At 37.7% G+C, this 27,798-nt stretch overlaps 1 protein-coding gene and 1 long non-coding RNA gene across 2 annotated transcripts in view; one reads left to right on the top strand and one right to left on the bottom strand.

Annotated features, from left to right (window-relative positions):
* LOC141563020 (uncharacterized) overlaps nt 1-2,566 on the top strand; it is an 11,903-nt gene extending 9,337 nt beyond the window's left edge. Inside the window, exon 3 of the long non-coding RNA XR_012488306.1 lies at nt 2,506-2,566. This is a non-coding gene — a long non-coding RNA (uncharacterized LOC141563020). The remainder of the gene's footprint in view (nt 1-2,505) is intronic.
* Nucleotides 2,567-2,571: 5 nt separating this feature from the next.
* The window catches only part of ALOX5AP (arachidonate 5-lipoxygenase activating protein), a 33,188-nt gene continuing 7,961 nt past the window's right edge, over nt 2,572-27,798 (bottom strand). Inside the window, exons 2-5 of the mRNA XM_074303544.1 lie at nt 19,448-19,547; nt 11,910-11,980; nt 9,839-9,920; nt 2,572-3,014 (exon numbers count right to left, since the gene is read on the bottom strand). Coding sequence (XP_074159645.1) covers nt 2,852-3,014; nt 9,839-9,920; nt 11,910-11,980; nt 19,448-19,547 — 416 coding nt within the window. The 3' untranslated portion in view covers nt 2,572-2,851. The remainder of the gene's footprint in view (nt 3,015-9,838; nt 9,921-11,909; nt 11,981-19,447; nt 19,548-27,798) is intronic.

Below are 27,798 nucleotides of genomic sequence, written 5' to 3' on the forward strand. Positions count from 1 at the left end.
TGACAGAGTCAGAATACAAAAAAAGATCTTGACAAGTTAGAATTATATGCCAGATCTAACAAGATACAAACACAAATCAACATGAAATCTTATATGGGTTCAAAAAATTATCTGCACAATGACAGAATAAAGGAAGTGTGACTAGACAGGTTTGTGTGAAAAATATCTGGGGGATTTAGTAACCTCTAAGTTCAGTAAGTCATGACATCCCCTCAAAACTACCATGACTTTACATTTTATTCAGATACATGATGCAAAGATCATGAGGAGTCAGAATTCCACTGCATCATGTCCTAGTTAGGAAATATTTGAAATACTACATCTAATTCTGAGTAGCACATTCCAGGAAAAGCACTGATAAAATAGAATCCATCTAGATGAAAGTTTAAAAAAAAAAAAAAAAAAAAAAAAAAAAAAAAAGCTGGAGGCCATGCTACATAATGATCATTTGAAAGAAACGAGGATCTTTGGCTTAAGGAGAAAAATACATGAGACTGGTCTTCAAAAATTTAACGTTCTATTACATAAAAGATGGATTAGATAAATTCTTCCTGTATATGAATGGCAAGAGTAGGAACAATGGACAGCATTGAATGGAGTCTTCCAATGAAGTAGCAAAGTCAGATTTGGAGTAACATAAAGAAAACATCAGAAAAATATATAAGAATAGAATGGGAGCTACTAGAGGAACATTTGTGAGGGGGGTATAGAGAGGATATTCCCATATAGATTCAGCCTCTGGGGCTCCTTCCTTCCAAATCTCAGATTTCATGGTTCTATTTTTTTAAATACATAATTTTAAATAAATATATATATACATATATATATGCACATCTATATATGTGTGTGTATATATACGCATGTATACACACATGCATATGCTTATATATATATTGTGTTTGTATCTTTTATCTATGTATATGATACATATACACAAAAGATGTATTTTAATGCAGATGTCATATCAATTTAGACTCTACATTTCCACCTATGTTGATCCCTCTGCTCCCAAATAAATGACCTTGTTAAGACAATGGGTTTGACAATTACACCCAGAGAAGGAACACTGGGAAGTGAATGTAAATTGTTAGCACTACCGTCTATCTACCCAGGTTACTTATACTTATATACTTATACTTATATACTTATACTTATATACTTATATATAATGTGCAACAAGAAAATGGTATTTACACACATATATTGTATCTAGGTTATACTGTAACACATGTAAAATGTATGGGATTGCCTGTCACTGGGGGGAGGGAATGGAGGGAGGGGGGGAAATTTGGAAAAATGAATACAAGGGATAATGTTATAAAAAAATTACTCATGCATCTATACTGTCAAAAATTTATAAATAAAATTTAAAAAAAAGACAATGGGTTTGAGTTCTGGGTTCAAAATTAAGCAAGCCTTACCTCATACTACTAAATGTAATTATATGATTATAGTTCTGAGTAATTTCAAGTCTCTAGCTAATTAGTTAGCTTATTATTAATGGTACCAAAGTGATATATTGATAAGAGTACTGAATCTGGAGTTAGGAAGACTTGAGACCAAAGCTAGCCTCTGAGGCACACAAGCTGTGTGACAACTTAACCTCTGTCTACCTCAGTTTCCTCACTTGTTAAAATGAGGATAATAACAGTACATTCCTCACAGGGCTGTTGTGGGAATAAAAGGAGATTTTGATAAGTGTTTTGCAAACCTTAACTATAACTGGTGGGAGGTGGTAGGGAAAACACACCAGAATGGGGGTCAGATACAATGGCATTAGGATAAAAACTCCCAACTCCTCAGGGGGACCCCTAGGACCCTGATTGGCTTATAGAGCTAGTCAGCCCTCTAGACCTCAACTTCAACTCCCCAGAGTTCATGAGGGTTATAAATGAATGAATAGGAAAGCTTTGATCCTTAATTATTGGTATATTTATTACATGTTAATTAAGCATTGGTTATACAAATAAAAAATGAAAAATCCCTTTCCTCAGGGAGTTCTCATTCTAAATGGAGGAGACAAAACATACTGGAAAGTTCAACTTCATGGTGGACAGAAAGACCTGTTGATCCTTGGTGTTCAATGGCAAGTCAGATAATAATGTCCAAGTGCTTGGAGGGCAGAGAGGCAAAAGAGGTGGTAAGACTCAGTGACTCTGCCTTATTGGAAGGATTGTATTGGTGATTCCTGCTCATCCAAGTAATTCGAGTGACTATGTGCAACCTGAAGGGAAAGAAGGGACTAAATTGGTATAGGACGTGGCCACCAAGAAGGGTAGAAGGAGCCTTAAGTGTCAGAGTTGCAATGGGACTTCTGAGCTATGGGAGGGGGCTGGTGTTTCATTGGTAGGAAGGTTTGGAGGAAGTGATCCCCAAAATATTTGCTTTCTTGGATGCTCCTGGATTGGGTTAGTGAAGGGGGAATTTTCCTTGATGGCTTGATCCTGCCAGGCTTTCTGGTGCCTACTTGGGATAAATGAGCAAAATGAGATTTTACTTTTCCAGGTCCTATGTCCTATGAACTCTCCAATGTTGCATACAAGCTCAAAGATAAAACTCAACCACCAAATATGAATGTATCTCATTTTATTAAAGAAAACATGCTGGTGACACAATATTCCTTACAGCAGAAATCAGAGAGCAAGATAATTCAAAGACTCAAATTGGCACCATAGCCATTCTCAAAGTGTGGAGCTGATTCTAAATTCTTTTCTTCCAAGAAAAGGGTGGTGACCTCAACCAGGAAGCTTTACAGCCATAGAAAGAGGGGATGAGTCCCTTAAAGGGTTGATTCCCCATGGTTTCTATATATTCATTAGCTGAGACCACCTACTCCTTCCTCAGGATAAAATCAGGGAATGAGAAGCAGCGGGGAGATGGTTGTAGTTATTGTCTTTATGTAGTTTTCAAAGTCACTTCCAAAAAAGAGGACGAGGAAATAATTAAGGATGCCGGCAACAGACATGAGGAAGAGGAACAATATGATGCGTTTCCCAAAAATGTAGCCAGGAGTGCTGGAAAAGAGAGAGAAAGAGAGAAATGTGGATGAAGAACCAATATAACCAATTCAACAATGCATATTTTTACTTGAAGATGTCTGGGCTTTAAATTTTAGTTCTTTTCCCTAAAGAATCTTTTATTTGATTCATATGAAAGATGCTTATTTCCCAGGAATCATTACTTAATGATCGCATTTTAAGAGAAAGCTCAAGAAATTTGACCTTGTACTTGTCTGGGTTGGGTTCCTTATTTCCCAAATGAATGTTCCTGCAAAATTATTATGTTTTGAACATTATTGAACTGGCTTATTTTTGTGCCTCCCACCTTTTATCATCCTGTTGCTTACTTAACATTGCATGGAGCATGTACATGGAACAAAGAAGACGTGGGTTCACAATGCCAGACATCTTCTGGTAATCAGGTGTCCTTATTAGAGATTAGAAACACAATTACCTTTTTAAGGTCCTTTCTCTTTCTCAAGGAAAGCCAATAAGGATGGCCCTGGCATCTACATGTATCATGCAATACTTTAAGTACCTCTGTGTTATAACTGATGGCTTAAATGAGCCAATAAAGCTCGTTAAGACTAAAAGGTGCTCCAGCATCTAAGGGGCTAATCTATTCTCCTCTGGCTGCACAGGAATAACTCATGTTCCCATTAATGAGGGCTGGGCACACATCACTGGCAGAATAGACCCTTCCACTATAAAGTGTGCAGTGAGAGAGAGATTTTAGTACATCCATATACCTCTTAGCAGGACTATAAATCTCAGGCTGTCCACACAGAGCATCAGGCTGGGTCAGGAAAAAAATCTCCCACTAACGTATGATTGCATAATTGGGTTACTGAGACTGCTCTAGCCACATTTATTCCTTTTGTCCAAACCCATCTGTGGATATCTTTAACCATGTCTGTATCTAGCTGTCCCCACAGAACTGAGCAAGGTTAAACCCATTTGTAGCATCCACGTGGATCTGCCTTTGAAAGGATTTTACATTGCCAATCAGTCCCTGGGCAAATGGTATTTTGTTTTCATCTTTCCAACAGCCCCCTAATATTTTTTATAAATCCAATTCTTTTTTAAAATAAGTTTTACTGATGCTTTTCATTTAACATCACAGTGACTTCCAACCATATCCTTTACTTATTCTTTACCAAGTAAGCCTTCCCAGGGCAGTTAGGGTACATCAGAATGCACAAAGCACTGGTCCAGGAGTCAGAAACATATGACTTCAAGACCAGCCTTAGACATTTACTAGCTGTATAACCCTGGCAAGCCAATCATCCTCTATCTGCCTCAGTTTTCCCATCTGTAAAAGGAAAGGGCTGGATTAATACTACCTACTTCTCAGGGTTGTTGTGAAGATAATATTTGTAAAGCTCTTTGCAATTATTAACATTTTCTATAAATGTTAGCTAATATTTCTAAGGAAAAACAAGTTCTTTATTTCTAATAGATAAACTATTATGTTAAATATTTGATTCTTAATTGACTAATTTAAAAGTAATAATATTTTCATTATTTGATTGCTAATTTATTATTTCTAATAAACAAATAAATCTGTATTATTTCTGATAAAAAAAATGTTAAACAAACCAGGGATCACAGTGATAGCAAATGAAAGGAGGGAAGATTGAGGTAACTAAATTTGCGCACTAGCCCTGAAGTCAGGAGGATCTGATTTCAAATCTGGCCTCAGACATTTCATACTTCCTAGCTGTGAGACCCTGGCCTGGGCAAGTCACTTAACCCCAATTGCCTTAGCAAAAAAAAAAAAAAAAAAAAGGAGAGAGGATGAGAAGGAAAACAGAGGGCGGAAGAGAGAAAGGGAAGAAAGAAACAAGCATATATTAATCAAACATTTTTAAATGTCAGGCACTGGGATATAAAACAAGGTAAGAGAAAGGAGAAGAAAAGGAAAAGATCCAAGATGAAGGAAAGTTTGTCGCCTGAGGAATAGATATCCCAGAGAGCAAGGTGAAAGGGTGGGTGAAGTTAGGATAAAACTTGGGGTGGGAAGGAAGAATCAGGTGGTAGAGAGTGAAGAGTGGGGTTTACATAATGATTTACAGGAGTTCGTTGTCATATGTAATCACATGTGATAATGTTCATCTCTGAATGGAGGTACCACTTCCAAGGACAGAAGCAGGAGATGGAAGACCAGAAGTTTAAGGGGGGAGATCCTTCTTTACCCTGGGGGTCCACTGCATCCAAGCTGGGAGACTGGGCTGGTACAGAGAGAAGTATCACTTCTGCTTTAGTTTGATGGAAGATGCCCAGCCTGGCTCTTAGCAGCCTTCCTCAGAGACCATGTTGTGCCCAGCAGGAGATGGACACAACATGAGGAACCTACTGTGTTCCAAACACTGTGTTAAGCCTTTTAGAAATATATGTCCCTGGAGGCTCACAACAACCCTGTGAAGTAGGAACTGTTATTGTCCCCATTTTATAGCTGAAGAAACTGAGGTGAGCAGAAGTTAAGTGGCCTGTGTGGGATCACAAAGTAAGTGTCTGAGGCTGGCCTTCCTGATTATAGTTCCAGAACTTTATCTCTGAACCACCTAGCTATCTCTGACAGTAGACACAATTTAAATTTTTCCCAGCTTCTTTCAACAATGAGGTGATTCTAGGCAATTCCAATAGACTTGGGATGGAAAGTGCCATTTGCATCCAGAGAAAGAACTATGGAGCCTGAATGTGCGCCAAAATATAGTATTTTCACCTTTTTGGTTGTTATTGTTTGTTTGCTTGTGTTTTTTTTTTCTTTCTCTTTTTTTTTCTCTTTTGGTCTGATTTTTTCACATAGCATGATAAATGTGGATATATATTTAGAAGAATTGCACACATTTAACCTATTACTGGATTACTTGCTGTCTAGGGGAAGGGGAGAAGGAGAGGGAGAGAAAAATTTGGGGCACAAGGTGTGAATGTTGAAAACTATCTTTGCTTGTATTTGGAAAAATAAAAATCTATTATGTAAGTAAATGAATGAATAAACAATTAAATGAATGAAAGAATGAATAAATGAATTTTTCTCAAGGAGCATAGATACCTTGTGGTCCCCTCTCTGGCTTCAGGGAGTCAAGTTCTTGAAATCTCTGTTAGACTACAGAGTCTTTGAGTTATTAGGTTTGGGATAGATGTATCAAGTGCCTTACTTTTAACTGTGCATGGAACACAAAATTCCAAAATGCTTTTAGAAATATGGATTCAGGCTAGTTTGATTCACACTCTTCAGCAATATTAGTTCTAAACAGAGGTAGGATAGCATAATGGAAAAGTACCTGAACTAGAAATCAAGAAATCTGGGTTCTAATCGCAGGTCTCCCACTAATTTAAACAAGCCACTTAATCTCTCCAGATCTGTTTCCAGCTATATTAGATTACCTTTAAAGGCTCTTCCAGCTCTAACATTCTATTCAATTCTAATTAGGAAAAGGTCACATGAGTATGGTGACTAGTTCTGCAAGGTAAGCAGCCAGACTAATGAAGGCAGGTTTTCTATGGATGTCTCCCCAAGGAGGGGAATCAGCAGCTTCCTCATTCTCACACACACACACACACCCCTATGTACACTTAACACTTTCTCTATTTCTCTTTCTCCTTCTCTCCCTCCCTCCCTCCCCCCCCTCTCATAGTCTCACACACACATTATATATAAACACACAGAGAGACTACAAAAGGAGGTACATTTATCCCATGAAGCTCAGAAAGTCATATAGTGCAAACACTGAAAACCCAGGGGTTGGATATAAGAAAGAGTAAAATTCAATATAGTAATAATAGTTCACACTTACAGAATACTTCGTTTACCAAGAACTTTCCTCCCTGACAACCTCGGGAGCCAGAATAGATAGGCATTATTATTCTCAGCTTACATAGGAGAAAAATGATGCTTAGAAAAACTACATAAGTGATTTGTCCAAAGTTGCACAGTTAATGAATGGAAGTCCCAGGCTTAGAATCCTTCCACTTCCACACTTCTCTGGAAAAAGTCCAACACGCTCTAATAGCTGCAGTTGAAGGCTACTATCTGAACACATAATTATATTAACTTCAGTGAAGTGATGCTATCAGAGAACACAGATTAAGAAGAATGAGGGAGGGAAAGAGACAAAACGATAGTGTGAAAAGATAGTCTCAACAAAAAAGGATGAAGGCTTTCTCTGCATCCCTGTAACTTATTCCTTGACAGAAGCTTCTGATTGCTAAGGGCTGCCTCTTGAATGTTTGATGTATTGTTGTGGGGTACTTTTTTAATCCTTGTAGACAGTACAATAATCACTTGTTCTATAAAGTCAAGTCACTTAACCTGCTTGCCTCAGTTTCCTCAGCTGTAAAGCTGGAGAAGGAAATGGCAAAAAAGTTGAAGTATCTTTGCCAAGAAAACCCCAAATGCCACTAAGTTCTAAGTAGACTAGCCCAATTGTGATGAGAGTAATTGCAACTTTTAGATTTCACATCTGCTTTGGTCTATAAATAAGTGTGCAAAATAGTACGTGAGCAGAGTGATCTTTTTGAAAAGAGTGCTGGATTTGAAAAGAGAAGTCCTTAAGTTCAAGTCTCACATCTGCCATTTACCAGATCTGTGACCTTGGTCAATAACCTGGACTAATCTAAATCTCAGTTTCCTCATTTGTAAAAAGAGGGTAATTATGTTTGTATTACCTGCTTCATAAGGTGATTGTGATGATTCAATGAGATAGTAAAAGTTCTTTATGACTAGAGAGCCCCATATTATTTTAGGTTTTTATAATTATCCTTCCTCACTGATTATTACTGTGGCTTGCACGAAGCTCATTCCCTGAAGAACTATTACTAAAATGAATCGAGCACAAATGGCGTGCTTTGGCTCTTGTTGCACTTTCAGAGCTCAGGAGAAATCCTTGGAAACGCCAGACACAATGGAGCTACAAAGCACACAGCATACATTTCATCATTTCATCCTCACAACAACCCCCTGTAGGCTATATATTTTTACCCCCATTTTATAATTGAGAAAACATGGGCTCAGTGAAGTTGCTTGCCCAAGGCCGTGATGAGGACAGGGAGGAAGCAGCAAAGCTAGGATCTAAATCCAGGACTTAAGACTTCATACACTTTTCCCTCTCCTCTATCTCTATCCTTCCCACAGAAGAAGAATCAGGTAAATGATTCTTAGAGGGCAGTGAAAGAAGGTATTAAGTGAGAGGCAATAATTATATCCCAAAGAGCACTTCAAAACTTTCTACCTGATCATACCCACTCAGAATTGGAAAAAGACCTTCCAGGTCTTTACACCAATCACACACCTGAAGAATTCCCTCTGGAGCATCCCTGACAAGTAGCTGACCAGCTTCCTCCTGGAGACCTTCAAATTCTAAAGCAGACCATTCCACTATGGAACAATCCAAAATTTTAAATTTTCTATACATCAGGTCTAAATTTGTCTCTTTGCAACTGTCACCTGTTAGTCCTAGTTCTGCCCTTGTGTGGGCAAGTAGAGCAGATACAATAATAAATTTAGAATTGAAAGGGATCTTGGAAATAATATTAATCAAGTCTGATTGGACCTCTCCTTGCACTCTTATTTTTCAGGTCTCTAATGCATTTAAGAAACACTCTGCCACATAATTATCTAAATTTGAGATTAAACCTCCTCCTAGACTGTAAGCCTCATGAGGGCAGGTACATATTTAGTACCTAAACTTTGTATCTTCTTTGGCATTTAGTACAATACTCTAAATATAAAAGAGTGGGATTTAAACCAAATCTTTAGACTCTAAATCCTGCACTCTTTCTGTTGCCTACATTTGAAGATTAGAAAGAAAAGAGGAAGGAAGGAAGGAAGGAAGGAAGGAAGGAAGGAAGGAAGGAAGGAAGGAAGGAAGGAAGGAAGGAAGGAAGGAAGGAAGGAAGGAAGGAAGGAAGGAAGGAAGGAAGGAAGGAAGGAAGGAAGGAAGGAAGGAAGGAAGGAAGGAAGGGGAGGGAAGAGAGGAAGGAAGGAAGGAAGGAAGGAAGGAAGGAAGGAAGGAAGGAAGGAAGGAAGGAAGGAAGGAAGGAAGGAAGGAAGGAAGGGGAGGGAAGAGAGGAAGGGGAGGGAAGAGAGGAAGGGAGGAAGGGGAGGGAAGAGAGGAAGGGAGGAAGGGGGGGGAAGGGAGGAAGGGGAGGGAAGAAAACTTATATAGCATCTACTATGTGTTCCAGGCACTCTGCTAAGTGCTTTGCAAATATTATCTCATTTGATCCTCACAACAACCCTGCAAAGCAGATGTTATTATTATCCTCATTTTACTGTTGATGAAACTAAGGCAGACAGGGCAAGTGTAGGTTCCAGAGTCACACACTTAGAAGTGTCTGAGGTCACACTTGAACTCAGGTTCTCCTAAATCCAGTTCTCTATCAACTCCCTACCTAGTTGTCTTTACTGCCCTATTAGTACCTAGGGGTTGATTAATAGGTAGTGCAATACATAGAGCACTGGGCTTGGACATAAAATTTGAGTTCTAATCTGGCTTCAGATCCTTACTAGCTACATGACTCTAGGCAAGTCATTCACCTAACTTGCCTCTGTTTCCTCATTTAAACAATGAACTAGAGAAGGAAATGGCAAATTGCTCCAGTATCTGCCAAGAAAACCCCACACAGGGTCACAAAGAGTTTACTATAACTGAACAGCAATAACAGGTGATCAATAAAGGTTTGAAAATTTTAGAAACAGTAATCCAATTCAATCATTCTATTTATGTGTTTTCAGGTCCTAGACAGGGTGATGGTCCCAATTGAAAACCTTTATGAATTACCACCAACCCAACATTAATCACTCCAGTGACTACTAACCATTCCCACTGACCTACCTCTGTGTCCTCTCTCCTAGATAACCCACAAAGTATTTTTGCCTCACAAACAGGTACATCAGCCCAGCAAAGGCAGCAGGAACTAAATAGAAAAAAGAAACAAAAAAACCCATTATATTAGTAAATTCTCTTTTGTTAAATACTTTGAACCAATCCTGAGAAGAAAGGTTCCCTGTTAATACAAAATCAGGGTTGCACAATGTAATGGACAAGAACTTTGCACATCTCTGTCGAAAAGTGTTTGTAGAAAAAGAAAGCTATGGGCCTGAAAACAAGAATCTCAGGTGCTCTAAAAATTTGTCACTCTCTTCTTAAGCAATAACCCAAATAACCAAATTATCCTGGATGGACTTTAGAGACCATTAGGGAAGGAAATATTATAAGTAGCCTTGGCCAACGTTGAAAACCCTGTTAGAGATTGGCCCTAGAGTGGAATCCAACTTGATTGCTAAGTGTTTTTTTTTTCCAAGCCTAAAAATTCCACAACATATTAACCCACATGCATGTGATACTTTAAGATTTTAAAAGCATCAGAAAGCACTCTTATATATGACCTAAGAAATATAAAGTATTGCTACACACTAAGGTTTTTAATAGAGCACTGTTTGTCCAGTAATCATAGATTCTTAGTCTCATCAATTTGGAAGATAATTCCGAAAGTCATGTAGTCCAACCCAAACCAAAGTGAGACTCTGTTGGACAACATCCCAGATGAGTTCATTTAGTCTCCACTTAACCTCTAGTGACAGTGAGATCACCATGTCCTGGGGCAGCCTGTTCTACTTTCAGACAGTTTTAATTGTTGAAAAGTTTTTTAATTTTTTCACTCAGATTGAGCTGAAATACGACTCTCTGGGAAATTTCTCATTGGGTCTAGTTCTGCCCTCCAGGGCCAAATATAACAAATCTAACTCCTTCTTCCATATGAAAGCCCTTGAAATATTCAAAGAGAATCCCAACATCAGGAGCCCCACTTGGGTACTATATAATTATTCGTGGTCCACTTACTTTGACAATTTCCATGGACCCACAATCTCATCAGTATATGGGCAGATCCCAACCCATCCCTGCCTTCCAATCTTGAATAAATGTTGACCGTGTCCTTTCCCAAGTTCTCTTCAGGGATTCTATCTAGTGTATTGAGAGATCTTTATTTTGATTTTGACATTCTTTGATTTATAACCACTTGAAAGAAGAGAGTCGGCACTCCCAGCTTTCAGCTTTGTTATCATTTGTGCTGTGATGCTGGTCAGGGTATCTAATTTAGTGTAAGAAAGGGGAAAGCAGCCTAGGAGGACCTATCACCAATGGGAGCTGGGTGAGAATTAATGAAATGGTACCTGAAAAGTCCTTTAGGTTTTTTCTCTGAGTACCACGAGGGGCAGGTGTGGGCAACCATCACTTGGCTAGATAGTCCAACTCAAGCTTGTGCCAAAACCTCAGCCAGACATGGTTTTGATCATTAACAAGACTATGAAGTGTTGTAATCTTGGAAAGGAATCCAAAACAAAATCACTCTGGTTTCTGTTTAATTTTAAATCAACTCATTATAGTGTTGTTCTGTTCCTCCAGCTTACTGGAATCAAAACCGGGAGCGGCTGATAACCTGGAGAAAGGCTGATGTGCTGTAAGACCACCCCCCTATCACTGACATACATGTGCACAGTGAGGGGAAACAGCTGGAAACTTATTAACAGAAGAACGGAGTGACAGCAGCCCCAGAAAATGTCCCTCCGGCACTCATTTATAATGCCCTTGTATCCGGGCTAGCTCTGCGTATGGATTCTGAGTCACATTTAGCCTTAAACCATCCTTGTCGGACTGCGGCTCTCCACCAGCCATCAGGGAGCAAGCATTAGCGATGCATTATCACAGCCCGCTCCCTTCTCCGGTACAAAGTGCCTGGATGTGACCTCAGAGTGTTCTTAGCGCTGGAGGGCTTCAAACATCAGAACTGGAGGGCTGGACTCAGCTGGGGGAGGGCGGGTGGAGGGAACCTCGCTCTGAACATGTGCAGAAGCAGACAGACATAAATAATGAAAAAGAAGTAAATCCAAAACATAAATATTACCTTGGCTGCAAAGTAGCCCTGCACTCCAAAGCATGACAAGAAATGTGGGATAGGCATCTATGCAGTTTTGGCTAGAAAAGAAGAAGAAAAATATTCACTTTGAAATGATCAAAACTTGATTTTTAACCTCCAAATGAACAATTACCATCTCATAGCATAAACAATGAAAAACAGGCTCACGCTCATAATTCCCCTACATCTGTCCCATAAGAGGTGGCAGCCAGCCACCAAATTGGAAACAGGCAGGGGTATAAAATGAACACATGTATGAAACTCATTTATTCTGCTTCTTCGATGAAATCTATCTGGTGCAGGGTTTCCTGATGGACTCCTCTGGCCCTTTTCCTAGTGGAGACTGTGCCAGGAAATTCATTAGAAGTGAAAAGTGAACTATGCAAACAAGAGGGGCAAGGCAGGAGAAGACACCCTGAATCCAGCCTTGTAAATCTACCGACTGTGAGTCTGAGAAGGAAGAGACTATCAAGCACAGAACAATTCTGTGTTGTTTTATGGAAAGAGCACCAGGTTTGAGGTCAGAAGAGCAGAGTTCAAATCTAGACCTTGCTACTTTACAAGATACTAGAGATGGACTTAGACAATTGGTCAGCTAAAAATGATTTGGGGGGCTTAGTGGATGAAATTTACAGTCAAAAGAGCTAACATATTAGCTCTCTCCATTAAGAAAAGCAGAGGATCTAGAATGAGAGCAGTGATGGTCTTCTATTTCCTTCCTTACTTGGATGACATCTGGAGTATTTTATTCAGTTCTGGGTAGCACATTTTGAGAGGGATATTGCTAAGCTGGAAAGTATTCAGAAAAAAAGTGTCCAGAATGGTAGGAAGCCTTGAAACCATGTAGGAGAAGTGGTTGAAGGGACTGGAAAGCTTTCACCTGAGAAGAGTTTGACAATATTTATTTATTTGAAGTTTCTCTCAGTTGAAAGGAGATCAAATTGATTTTGCTTTGTCCCAGAGGGCAGGTCTAGAAGCCATATGCTAAAGCTGTAAAGAGACAGATTTTTTTTTAATTTGGCTTAAGGAAGAACTTCTTAACAATTAGAGCTATTCAAAATATAATGGACTATGGGTGAAGGAAGGCAAGATGGCAGAGTAAGGACTCTATGAGTCAAAAAAAGACCTGGGTACTTAATCTAGTTGTCACTGTTCTCTGTATGATTTTAGACAATTCACTTTAACATTTCTGCGTCTTAGTTTACTTATCTATAAAAAGAGGGACAGGTCAGGTTACAGTCTTTGGAGACTGCCTCAGGCACTAAAACATAAAGCAATTTGTCCAGGATCACAAAACCAATATTTGTCAGAGACAACGCTTGAACCCAGTTTTTCCCATGACTAGGTGATTTGATGTGATACTATTTCTTCTAGCTTAATATGGTTTAAAATAAAAGCAAAAAAAAACCCAAAAAACTATTTAGTTAAGTGTCAAACAAATTTGTCAGGCACTTGACAGAGATTTTTCTTTAGCCACTGGTTAGACCACATGAAGAATACCCTACTTTTTGCACTAAAATCATATATAACATATAACAACATAGTGATAGTCCTTTGGTGACTAAACAGAACAAGCTTGAAAGAGAAACAAAGAACCCAGAAATCAAGCTGATCTTAGGGTATGTTCAGTTTCAATTAAATTAAACAAAAAATTTACTAAATGCTCATATTCTAGGCACCATGGTAGACACTACAGATATAATACTATAAAAATGGCATAGTCCCTGTCTTCAAGAGGCTTATAATCTACTAGGGTTTCTGCATAAATGTTGGAGCAGTTGATAGTATGTCCCTTAAAGAAATCTCTATCAAAAAAGCAGAAACTTATTAAAAATCATGTTTCCATAAAAAAAATATAAACATTTTTGTGCTTATTAAACATATAAGTAGTATGGTACAGCCCTGGAGGAGAGGTCTAACCTTATCTTTGCATTAACTTTATATGACACCAGTTTCTAGCACATAGTAAGTACTTAATAAATGATTATTGACTTGACTTGCTTATTGAATTGTCTTATTGGATATATTGAATGTGGATATGCTACATGTACATCCTGTCTTCTTGTCCCCAGGCTGGATCCTGATAACTTCCCCCTTCTCTCATCAAAAATAATAGGAAATTCCCTAACCATGAGTTTATTGCCATAGGATCATAAACTTACATCAGGAAGTAACCCTAAAGATTAACTAGTCCAAATGTCTCCATTTTACAGCTGAGGAAACTGAGGAGTTAATTGATTTGCCCAAGGTCACACAGATTCAAACTCAAATCTTCTCATTTCAAATCCTGTATTTTTTCTGCTGAACATGTCCCTCATCTTGATATGATTGTTGCTATGTTAAATTCAAGTGGTTCCTAGTCACTGAATCAATCAGATTCACTGTCACATCACGGTTTCACTCCGCTTTTCCCCAGACTAATCCACATAAATGAAATTCTCTTTGTCACTGACAAATTTATGATTATTTGGAATCTTCTTCCAAGAAAAATTTTGTGTCATTATTTCTGAAAGATTCAGCTGTTACTTTTGTGACTAAATATGAATTGTTAAACAGATTATTGTATTAGTTACTTTCATCCTATTCTTTTGGTGCTATACATGCATCACCAATATTTCCTTCATAGAGAAAAATCTTAATTCTTTTTGCTATTTCTTCCTCTTATTTTCCTGGGTCTCTCAGCATGATATAAAATCAGCCAAATGTAGAAATGCATAAGTAAAGGTTTAAATTATGGCTTTGGCTCCTTTAGTATAATAGATAATAAATGCCATTAGATAATAGCAGTTGCTAGCTGTATTTGACACCCATTTGGCTCTAGCCTCTTCAAAAAATTTTATGTAAGGGCTTCTTATTTTCAAGAGTTCTTCTCACCAATGAGATCGATGACCCTGGAAAAGAAGTCAACCTACTAAGCCACAGGAAAAACCAAATTGAAGAAGAGGGCTTATTGTCCTATAATCTATAATGTGTCATTGAATGGGAACTCCACTGAGTCAATCCAGGAGTACACATACATGTCATGGACAGGCATTGTAAATTTAATAAGAGGAAGCGAGGAGGATGCACTGCATTTGTGAAGATACAGAGTACTTTTAATGGTCTCAAGCAATTACCTGTCACAAAAGTTCATTTTTTGAAAACACCAATGTTTTTCTGATGATGCTATATAACTGAGTCATGAAATTTATGAAGTACTTACAATGTGCCAGACACTGTGGTGAGTGCTACAGATAAAAAGAAAAACAAAAAATAATTCCCTATTTCCAAAGAGCTCACATTCTAATAGGGAAGGCAACAGGCAATGATCAAAGGAGGTACAGCTTAAAGGGAGATTGGGAAAGGCTTCTGGTAGAAAATGGAATTTTAGGATTTAAAAGAAGCATGAAGAGCTATTTAAGATAAGAAAACGCATGAGAAAGAGAAAGAGACAGAGAGACAGAGCCAGAAAGAGAGAGAATGCTTTGAGAACTACCTGGTACCTACAGAAAATTAAACTACCTGGCAAAAAGCCTTCACTACCTCAGATACATCCTCTGCAAAGGATTTATAGGAGAAAATGGACAAGAAGAGCCAAGGATGAGAAGGTATAAGTGAATTACAATTTGAACTATTGGAGACAGTATCTACATCACTGAGGTCTTGACATTATTGAAGTATTAGAATAAATCTTACCAGAGGGGTGGGGGAGGAGAATTACAAGGAGACTCCATGTACTTTGTGTTCATCTGGATTTGAAATGCAGCATTGAGATCAATGTTCATTTATCTCTTATTTTAGGCTTTCTAACTAAGATGAAGATTTTGGTCATGTGAGAAATAAGTATTTCTTATATTTAATAACTAATTATTGTATTAGCACCAACTTTTTCTCCTATTCTCTTCCAGAAACCAACCAATGTGAGAAATCTCTCTTAAAGATTTACCCAGGCCAAGATCTAATCAGACAGTAAAAGAAATTCTAAGTTTGGGAATTCTTGCTCATTGTATTTGCTGGGAAGGTGTTCGTTCTCCTTTTTGTTAAGAAAGATGACACTGAAATTGATGTCTCTTTGACCAAGATTTGGGTGACCCAAATCATGTACTTCAAGATCCTCATTGTAATATGACCCAGTCTCTTACCGTAATGTTCATTTTCTAATTACTTCTTAACAATCAGAGTTGATTGCCATCCCTCAGAAACACCTATTCTTTAAAGGCATATATTGGCCATGTGAAAATGAGTATTTTTTTATATTTAATAACTAATTATTATATTAGGATCAAGGTTTTTTTCCTTTTCTATTTCCTCTTCCAGAAACCAACCAGGGTGAGAAATCTCTCTTAAAGATTTACCCAAGTCAAGATCTAATCAGACAGTAAAAGAAATTCTAAGTTTGGGGTGCTCAAACAAATGCTCACTGTATTTGCTAGGGAAGTGTTCATTCTCCCTTTTGTTAGAAATACAAATGATACTAAAATTGATGTCTCTTTGGCCAATATTCAAGTGACCCAAGTCATGTACCTCAAGATCCTCATTGTAATATAACCCAGTCTCTCACCATAATGTTCATTTTCTAATTATTTCATGAACAGAGTTGATTGCCACCCCTCAGAAATACCTACTCTTTGAAAAACATATATTGGCCATGTAAAAATGAGTATTTCTTATATTTTAATAACTAGTTATTATATTAGGGCCAAGTTTTTCTCCTTTTCTGTCTTCTCTTCCAGAAACCAACCAACCACCCTCAGAAACATCTACTCTTTGAAGGGCATATATACATTGTGAGCCCATTGCTGTGAGGGATCTTTGGTCTAATGGAGACAGATAAATGATTATTATTTTATTAATAAACATGTTAGACTTACTATAAATTACTCAGAAATTCTGTGACTCGAATTTTTAATTGTTATAGCCAAGATCATAAAAATCAATTGCAACAATATCTAAGAATTCATTAATGGTAATAATCAATTGCATGTTCAAGTTCATCTTCTTGCTGTAAAAACAAAAGGAAGAGCCTTAATTTCTAGCATTTCCTCTAAAAGACCTTCTGGGCAAAAATGTTAGCAGTCTAAGATAATGCTCCCTTGCTTGGCTACCATATCCAATTGCTGACTCATTGAGCTTGCAGGCCCATTTATTTTTCATTTCAACTATTTCCTAAACATCTTTTCTCCATCCTGTACTTTTATAAATGGTGTTTTGAACCCATTTGTGGGATTTTATATTTGTGCTGATTAACTCTGATAGTAATAGATTTGGTCCATTGTTCTAGCCTTTCTCCTCCAAACTCTTTGAAATATTTTAAGTCAACCTTTGGTTAATTTGATTAGAAAAAGGAAGATGAAAACCAAATTACCAGTATCAAAAATGGAAAGGGTGAATTTACCACCAATAAAGAGGAAATTATAGCAATAATCAGAAGTTACTTTGCCCAATTGTAAAACAGTAAATCTGACAATCTAGTTGAAATAAATGAATAGTTGGGGGAAAATATAAATTATCCAGGTTAACAAAAGAGGAAATAAAATATTTAAATTATCTTATTTTAGAAAAAGAAATTAAACAAGCCATCAATGAACTCTATATTTTTTAGGTCCTGTTTCTGTAATCTAACAGATTAGTAATTCCTCTCAACATTGCAATCTGAAGCTTCAATAAGTGTATTTTTGTTAATGTCATTAATAAAAATGCTGGGTTGCATGAAGTTGAGGGGAGGTTTCTCAGGCATTCCAGTAGATACCACACTCTAAGTTGGCCATAATTTACTAATGACTACTTTTTAGATTTTATCATTCTAATGATTCTGAATACATTTAACTGTATTCTCCTGGCCAAACATCTTCAATGGATCTCAATTTGATAGCAATATAAAATTCCATCCTAATATTATATTATTCTACTACATGCCAACCACAGCAGTCAACAAGACAAATATAAAAAAAATTTGGGGGGGGGAGGTTTGTTGTGAGTAGTTTTATTTCCATAATTAATTAACTTGTGCCTCATGATTTGAAATCATGGAGGACAATTGAATATTCTTTTACTTTGTCTCAAGGTGTATGTATTCTCTTTCTTATTGGGTTCAGACTACTTTTTATTTGCTGATTCATAAGTTAATTTAACTAGCTAGGATTTGGGGGATTCAAGATAAACAGGAAAAAAAGATGGAGTAGTTTTTTTTCATAAAGAGGGAAAAAGGAAGGAAGAAAGGAGAATGGAGACTTAAAAAAAATAAAATAAACCTAAAACTTAATTTACTTCAGAAATTGACCTTGATCTATGTGCCTATGCTTCAAATTAGAAACTGAGTAACTAAACTAAAGCCTTACACCATCTAATAAAAAAAGAAAGATAGAAGGTAAAACCCTGAAGATGAATTTCACTTACCCTCCTCTTTTCAAGAAAATCTAAAGTAATATAAATAAAAATCCTGACCAAATGAGGTGCTGAGAAAAGGCCCACTTCACATGCCTAAAGCCCACACAGAAAGTTTAATTCACTAAGAAGCAAACAACACCATTTGTTATGTCTGAATTTCCAAAGCAGCTGCTGCTGGGCCATGAGGGCATCCCATCAAGTCTTCTCTTCACTCTCTTTAATTTGAATTCTCTCTTTGTTTATTTACATTATTCTTGAGATTCCCATAGTGGTCTTTTGAGATGGCTTTGGTTTCCTCCTTTTGCATTATCTTTGGGGACATTAAAGTCATGGCTGTCTAGAATAAGCAAAAGCTAGCCAATTAGAAAGTTCAATTAATATCTGCCTAGTGTGTATCGGGTGGGATGAGAAGTTGGAATACAGTAGGAGAAGGAAGAAACTTTGCTAATGGATCCTTTAGACCTTGCAGAAGCAGGCAAATAAGTAGATGCCCCGAAACCTTTATTTAAATTCAGCACAAAAGAAAAATGTTTAATTTGAATAACAACCATTTGAATTTACCTCCCTAGCTTCACCTGTCTCTTACACTACTCAAATCATGGGTTTTTCAACAGTTCCTTTTACATAAAATGAAAAAAGGAAAGGAGAAAGTTGTGAGAAGCATTTTAAGTTTGTCCACTATTGTTTTATAAACACAAAGAAACTGAAATCTCTCAGCTTCCCCCATGGATAGAGATAAGTGGGTGTATAAGGAAGAGGTTGGTACAAAGCTGGGTACCGGCTTTTTGGAGGCTTTGGTGATGAGTAAGGGCCAGTTTCCATGACAGCAGCACTGGACTAACCTCACAGGAAGCTGGGTGACTGCCCTGACTAGTGGACTAACCCACAGTTTTCCGGTACAGGGAGTACACTGGTGACTGGCCCTACCCCTCTCTAACCCATCCCTTTCACAACATCGTGTGGGATGGAGTTAAAGCTCCAAAGCCCATCCCTCTCAAAGAACCATCTTTTGGACACTGCAGCTAATCTTCCTGGTATAGTGAAAACTGGCCAGTTTCCTAAACAGATCCACGTGACTTATACAGATAAACAGTGACAGTATACAGCATACTTGTCCTGCCAGCTTCTTTCCCTCTTTTAAATAACATATGAGGACTCACTTGGCAGTGTAGACACGCTCAAAGGCAAAGGTCCCAGTTCGCTGGAAGCTCCTCACATTTTGGCTCCGGCTTTCATGCTCTACTTTGTGTGCGAAAAATCCTGTGGGAGATCAAGATCTGAGTTTAAAGTTGAATAGGTTTCTGAGATCCTAATTCTCTTTCCATAATTCACCAGTCCCCAAAATGGGCGTCCAAAAAGGGCTAACTCTCATGTACATTTTATTTTCTTCCATTCAATATTCACCTAAAGCTATAGGGAGAAAGGAGGCTGCTTCATGTGCACTCAAAGTAGTAAAGGAGTCAGCAGGGACACATTTGGGACAGACGCAAGGTTAGGCCCCAGGCAAAACTATCCATCACTCCTCTATCTGAAAAAGAGCATTTACCTGCTTTTGGGAATAGGATCTGTATTCCCTTTTGCAAGGGATAGAGGTGGGAGGAATCCAAAATGGGAGAAGAGGAAATAGTAATACAAGTCAGATGGAGATTGTGCCAGTCAAGCTCAAAGGGCTTGCAAGTGGGTGAAAATATTACCCAGGGCCAAAAAAATGTCTGTAGAACTCATATAGTCAGAATTTCAGTTTTGAGAATTTCCCATCCAACCAAAGTCAGGTGAGGTGAATGAAGGTAATAGAGCCAAAACTAACAATCTTTGCATTTGGGGCAAGTAGCAAAAGATATACACCTGAGCTGGTGTGAGGGGCGTGGTGAAAGAGACCCTGAAAGGCTACTGCTGGACAAGTCACTTTCCAAAGGGAAGGGTAAGGCAGGCTAGAAAGAAACTCACTTGGGAGGGGCTGGGGTGTAGCCACCAAGAGGAAGAAAAAAAATTCGCCATCTGGAAGCTTCCTATTTTAACTAATAGTTCTTGCTAACTGGGAACAAAGTTCATTGTCTTTAATGCAGCTGAAGGCCTGCAAGTGCTATCCACATGTTCCAAATGCTGTCAACTGGAATCAAAGACCTGTCACCCTGCTCTAGTTACAACTCTGATGGAACCATCTAAAAATGAAATTCTGACTACACAATTGGGAAAAATTCAAAATGAGAAAGAAAAGGCCTCTGCAAACTTATAAAGAACTTCCACAGTCACTTAGTCCAATCCATCCCTTCACTAGGATTTTCGTTAAAAGGCCACCAAGAAATACTCAGCCAGACACTGAAACATGAGGTGTATAGAATGGCAAAAACACTAACACTGAAAAACAGAAGACCTTGCTTTCAATCCTGACTCAGGAACTTGTCAAATATGTGAAACGAGAAAAGATTCTTCCCCTTTTGGGCTTGTTTCCTAATTTGTATAATGGAGATAGTAATACTTTCACTGTGAGCTACAGAGTTGTGAGGGAAGAGTTTTGTCAATCTTGAAGCATCATGTGAATTTTAGCTCTTGTTATTTTGGTCTCCATCTGCAAAATAGAAGAGTGGGATGAGAGCATCTCAAAAGTCCTTTCCAATTTGTTCATCTTGGAGCCTCTGAATCTTTAAACAGTCATATGTCTGAAGAGATCAATGTGGATCAACAGGAAGTTTTCTGGTTAGATGAGACAAAAGATGCTCATACAGTTAAAAACAAAACCACATAGAATGAAACTAAGAATAGGAAAAAAAACAAAAGAACTAACATCAAGAATTAAGTTTCTTACAAAAAAATTTCAAAGCACAATATGGATTTTAAATTATGTTTTGGGAGAAAAAGATTGAGTAAGAAAAATCAAATGTTTGAGAAAGATAATATAATAACAGAGTTGAGCAAGGGCAGAAATACTCAACACCCATTTTGCTTCCATTTTCATCTACATCTCCTTCTTTTTCCCTCCTCATCTTACATCATCTCTCAGATGACTTCTACCATTATCTCCTTCACTTCTTTAACATCCACTCTAGATTTCATCTTATCTTCTCTAACAGATTGTTTTCTCTATCATCCCTACTCTTTCTCTAGTCTTCAGTCTTTCCCAATCTACTGGCTCCTGCCCTGTTGCCTACAAATGCACCCCTACAAAAAACTTGATTTGATATTACGATCCATTCTGTTGTCACCTATCTTTTATCCCTTTCTTGGCTAAGAGACCATCTAAAATTGGTATCTCCATTCACTTTCACTGGATTTTAAATCTTCAGTCTGGCCTCCATCCTTATCTTTTGATTGAAATTAATTTCTCCAAAGTCACCAGAGAGTGCCAAAGCTTTTGGACTCTTTGAATATCTTATAGGCATCTCAAACAACTTGTCCAGAATTCAGCTTATTATATTTCCTCTCATATATGTCTGCTTCTCTCTAATCACAAATACACCAAAATACAGACTCATATCATCTCTTGCCTAGACTATTTCAGCAGGCTTTTGGTTGATTTTTTCACTTTAAGTATCTCTTTATTCCTGTTCATTCTCTACACAGTTGACAAATTAATTTTCCTAAAATTCAAGTCCAATCATGTCATCTCCCACCAACCCACTCCATAAATTCCAGTGGCTCTCTATTACCTTCAAGATAAGATAAAAATATCTCCTTTTGGTATTTAGAACCCTTCACAACTTTGGGTCCTTCCTATCTTTTCAATGTTCTTACACTTTACTGTCTTCCACATACTTCACAATCCAGCAATAGCTGCCTTCGTGCTGTTCCTTGCAATCTCCCAATTCCTTGCCTTTTCAATAGATGTCCCTCATACCCGTAATATTCTTCCTTTTAGCCTCCAAGACTCAACTCAAATTTTACTTGTTCCAACTACCTTCTATTTGAGATTTTCTACCATCTCCTCTGTGTTTATCTTGTGTGTATGTAGATATTTGAATAGTTTCTATTATTAGGATGTCATGCAAAATGTAGTTGTTTGTCCTATTTCAAAAAGAACCAATGAGATCTTGGTGTCTTGACCTGGGTGTGAATTGGATTTAAGTGAGAATGAGTCACACAAAGTCATCACCATCATTCTTCCAATATCATCAAAATCCAGTGGCAAGACAAAAATCATGATGACTGGCAATGGCCCAGGATGCAGTGGATAACCTTGACATTTTTGATGTCTGACCAAGCCCTAAGGGCTCCACAGTGCCTGCTTTAGCTGAATTCATGGCCATTGGGACAGATTGTTTTCATTTGCCCATTTCCACCAGGGAAAGTCTTCAGCCTTAACTCATCAACAAATTGGCGGATTGTCAATCTGTGTTAGCACACTGAGATTTTAGCAGGCTGTGAACACTGTGCATGCTACAGCTTCTTGGAGCCACAGGTCAGAAATGAAGGCAGATGACTACCAAAGGCAGATGAGCAGCTCTGAAAAGGGCTCAGCAAGCCCTCACATAGGGGTACTAGCCCTCCATGAATCCCCATGAAAAATGTCTTTCTATTTTCACCATTCAACTCCTATTTTGGCTTTGTTTTCTCTGCTAAGAAAAATATCAACCTGGAAAAGATAAAGGAAAAATCTGACTAAGGAGGGATTGAAATGTGTACCTGAGAAGATAGCTGCCCTCAATGACCTAAAGTGATCAAATCTAAATAAACAAACATCTCCTAAGGAAACTAAAAGGCCTGGGAGATGGGACCACTTTGTTAGTGATACTTTTTTTAAAAATCCAACAGAATATGAGATACAAGGTATAAAGTACCTGAGAAGTCATGCAGTCCAACATCCTCATTTGACAGAAAACACAAATGACACAGGACTGATTTTCAAAAATAAAATTGTTTTCTTGAAACTATAGGCGACTGAAATTGGTTATCAATTCTTGCAAAAGTCTATAACAAATTCTTAAAAGAATGGTTTGTGAGCACTTTGAAAGGGAAGTGAGGGTCCGGACAAATCACCACAGATATACCAGAACAAGTCATACCAGTCTAATTTCATTTCCTCTTTTTTTTTTAAGTTATTTGACTGGTAGATAGAGGGATGATGATGTCTTTGTGGAAAAGATAGGGAGAATTCGGTTGGACAATAATGCAGTTAGATAGATTTGAATTTAGTGGAACAACTGAACCAACAGAGAGGTTTCTAATGAAGGACTCTGTCCTTGTCCAACTTCTGTTCAATGTTTTATCAATATCTTGAATGGAAGCATAGATGCTGTGTTTATGAGATTTGCAGATGAAATAAAACCGAAAGAGATAACTAATATATGAGATGACAGAATTGGAATCCAAAAGGATTGCAACAGGACAAGGAAACAGAACATCTATGATAAGATGAAATTCAGCGTAGTTAAATGGAACAATGGATAGAGCATCGGTCCTAGAGTCAGGAAAATCTGAGCTCATATACAGCCTTAGACACTTAATACTTATTAGCTGTGTGAACCTGGGTAAGTCACTAACCCCAACTGCCTAGCCAAAAAAATAGAGAGATAAAATCCATAAGAATAAGGGAAAATTTTTGCACTTGGGTTCCAAAACTATACTGCATGAATAAAACATGTGAGACAGCATAACGTAGTAGAAAGACAGGTGTGAGAGTCAGAATAGCTCATTTCACATCCCAGTTCTGTTATTTGCCACCTATATAATTCTGGGCAAGTCACTAAAGGCTCTGAATCTCAGTTTTCTCATCTGCAAAAGGAGGAGTTAGGACTGGATGACCCCTGAATCCTATCTTTAGCATCTTATGATACAGCTAGACAAAAGTTCTTGTGAAAAGGACTTCGAAATCTGGGGAAATAACAAATTTAATATGAGTCAACAGTATGATGTGGCAACTAAGAGTGACAGGAGCAAAGCTAATGTGGACTTAAATTGCATTCATAGAAATTCAGGGTCCACAATGAAAAATTTTATCAAATCTTTGTACTCCGTCTTGATCAGACTACATTCTAGACCCCACATTTTAGGAAGAACACTAACAAGTTATGGTACCTCTGAAAGAGGATCAATGTGTTAGTGAAAGAATTAGAAACTGTACCATGTGGGAGCTGGTCAAAGGAACTAGAAAGAAGACAATTTTGTGGAGACATGACTAAAAGGTCATCATTGGAGACACTGGACTTTTTTTCCTGTCCTAAAAGACTTAGAATTAGTGGGTGATTATTAGTTTAATCTGCATATCATTTAACTCTGGATTCATGCAGATTTCTGGGTTAAATGTACAGTACAAAAATGTGCCTCTTTCAACATAAAACCCCATTCAGTGCCTAGCACAGTTCCTGGAACTTAACAAATGTTTGCTGACTGACCGATTCAGCTCATTTGGGAATCTTTTAGTCTGTACAAGGTGAGCAGATCAAACAAGCAATATACACATAATAGGGAATAAAATAATTAATAAAGAAATAGGAGACTATTCTCAGCACAAATGCTTCAGGGGTTAGTAACTCATCCCTTAGCAAAGAGCAGGAAAATATTATCTTTCATGACTCAATCCCCACTGAAGGTTTGGAAGTTTCACTAACTCGAATTCACTATTTGAATCTTTGCTCACTATACCTGCCAATTTCAACTTGATCAGTCACATCAAAAGGTTTTCTCTCCCTCCTCTTTCGTTTGTGTACCTATTTTTCAGTCAAGGAGGCTGTAGATACCCCATTTTCTTCAACGTCCATGTGAACTGGACTAGTACTGAGCATTATCAAAGACTAAGCATTTGTTACCTGAGGGAGAACAACAAATAGGATATAGAAAGAATACCAGTGGAAATAGCCAGCCATTAACAGAAGAAAATAACAGGGAGGAAGGACTGAGATTATTATGGAGCTCAGATTTCTCCCCTGTAAGATGTTTGGACTGGATGACCTTTCTGAAGTCATTTTCAACTCCGATATCTATAAACCATTGGGCTAATAAGTCTCTGAGACCTATGCCTCCAGATATTGCTGGGAGGTGTCTCCATTAGGATGCAGCTCCCAGTCACAGATGGAGTCCCAAAGGACTTCCAATCCTGAGGTATTGTGACTGGCTTTATAACCCAGATGGATTAGCCAGGACAGAAGTGAAGGAAGACATCAGAACATGGAAAGCAACAAAATTAGAGGTAAAAAGGAGTAAAAAAATTAGAGAGACTTGGCAGTAATGGAGTGAGATGGACTAGCTAGGCCACAATCATTGGCATGACTTTGTGAGGATGCTATTCGGCTCATGAGAATGAGCAGAGTCAGAACAGCTCAGGGAGCCAGAGTAGTCCTGCAGCTGTCAGTGTCAGGTAGAGCAGCCTGTTGCCCACTCCAGTACTGACAAAGTGATGGAATAGTGACAAAGTGATGGAATAGCTGCTTATTAGCAGGTGAAGTTGCTGATTGCTTTCTCAAGACCAGAAAGGGAGCAAGTAGGAAGTAAGTCTTCGTCCTGGGTGGTGAAAGGAGGGAGAGCCGAGATTTGCTACAGTTTCTGGTACTATTGACGATATTATCAAGTCTTTACTAATCTAATTAATGTGTTTGTTTAAGTATGACATGGAGAGTGAATGCGAACAGCTTGAGACTACCCAAGGGAACGTGGTAGGTAGGAGTTTGCCAGTGATTGACAGATAACTCCACACAGGCTCTAGGAGGGGCAGAGTGCTAGGAGATCGCTGTAGAAAACATTGTTTCTGCTGCCCCGTGCACTGCTGCATGCAGTATGTATCCAGGATGTTATATATCTGTACATAAGCAAATGAGTAATAAAGTGACTTGGGCATTCTAATGCAAGGATGTAAACTCAATTATGTAAAATGTGTTTATATTGTTTATTATTAAATTATATTAGTCATATGTTATATATCAATGAAATTAAGTACTATCCAATTAAGTCTATGTATATGTGGTTTTTTTTTTCAAAAGAAATGATTATAAGAAGTCCTATTCTTTCAATCCTTCAAAGTTCAAAAGGATATCCTCTAGTCCAGTGGTTCTTAAAACTTTTATTCTTTATCTTTATACTATTAAAAATTATTGAGGATCTGTTCAGAGTTTTTATGTGAATTATATTTATAAATATTTACTATATTAGAAATAAAAACTAATTTTGAATTTGTAGACCCTCTTGAAAGGGTTTCAGAGACCCCCCAAGGATTCACTAGCGTCTAGACCATCCTTTAAAAAGTGCTTCTCTTAGAAGTTGAGGGAGAGAGCCAAAGAGACTCTCTTCTCCTGCCCCCTCTTCTTCCTCCGTGATTCCCTCTCAGGAGCTTTGTTGGAACTGCTGTCAGGCAATAAGTCAGACATTGCATTCAGCCCTGGGGATATCAAGAAAGGCAAAAAATTTAATGGGGCAAGCAATAGGCAAATAATTGTATTTCAGGATATATTCAGAGCAAATAGAAGATCATCTCAGAACTATGGCTCTGGGGGTAGATATTTGGGGGACTCTGGGAAAAGCCTTCTGCAGAAGGTAGAACCTAAGTTCTCTGCGCTAGTATCCCAGACAACTAAATGCTGATTTCTGAACTAGCTTGCTGTTTTTACAGGAGCACCACTGAGCATGACTGAGTCTCTCAAACCATTTCCAACACTCTTCCTGTGTAGCATCATTTCATCTCTCCAATGTCTGGAAGCATTCCACACCTTCTTTATTTGATTCTCTTAGTTCACTACCTTTTATTATTAATTGATCCATTCAGTAGAAATGTCTACACTTTTTCATGCCTAGTTTGTACCATTGATTAAGAAAGTCTAAGCCCTCTTTAATTATTGACGCAGGATTATGGAACACAATGGAAAGTTAATGCTGCAGGGGCTGCAGGAAATCAAATGTAGTAACAGATGGTGAAGAAATTGTTCTGAAAAATAATTTGAAATTATTAGATAAAATTTACTACATTGTTCAAAGCCTTCAAGCCAGCAAAATTCCATTTCTGAGTAAATGTCCCCAAGGAAGTCAAAGACAAGAAAAGGTCCAATATGTATCAAAACATACATACTAGCACTTTGTGTGGTTGACAAAAACTGGAAGTAAAGTGAATGTCCATCAATTAGGGAATAGTTTAATAAACTGTCATACATATATGTTATAGTATTATTGCACTATAAGAAATGACAATTATGGGAACTCAGAAAACATGGAAAAAATTAAATTAATTTAGGGAGAGAGAAATAATGGAAAAAATGTACACCTATTAAAATAATATTAAGAAAAGAAGCACAAAAAGGTAACTAAATTCACAATAAATACCTTATAATAAATCTGTATTAGATAAGAATAGATGACAAATGTGGCAGATGTGAACAGATACAGTTGCTGTATTAGGTTTGTTTAATTTTTTTTTCATTTTTATTATAAGGGATGGTTCTGGGTAGTAGGGGAATGGTATATAAGGAAATGATTGAAATGTAAAAAAACACAAAGAAATTAATAAAAATTTTAAATTAAAAACTTGTACTTTGTTTATAATAAGTATCAAATACTTATTGAATGAGAAGATGACAGAATTGATATTTAAAAT

The sequence above is a fragment of the Sminthopsis crassicaudata genome, chromosome 3 (assembly GCF_048593235.1).
Source record: "Sminthopsis crassicaudata isolate SCR6 chromosome 3, ASM4859323v1, whole genome shotgun sequence".
In the NCBI taxonomy this organism is placed as follows: domain Eukaryota; kingdom Metazoa; phylum Chordata; class Mammalia; order Dasyuromorphia; family Dasyuridae; genus Sminthopsis; species Sminthopsis crassicaudata.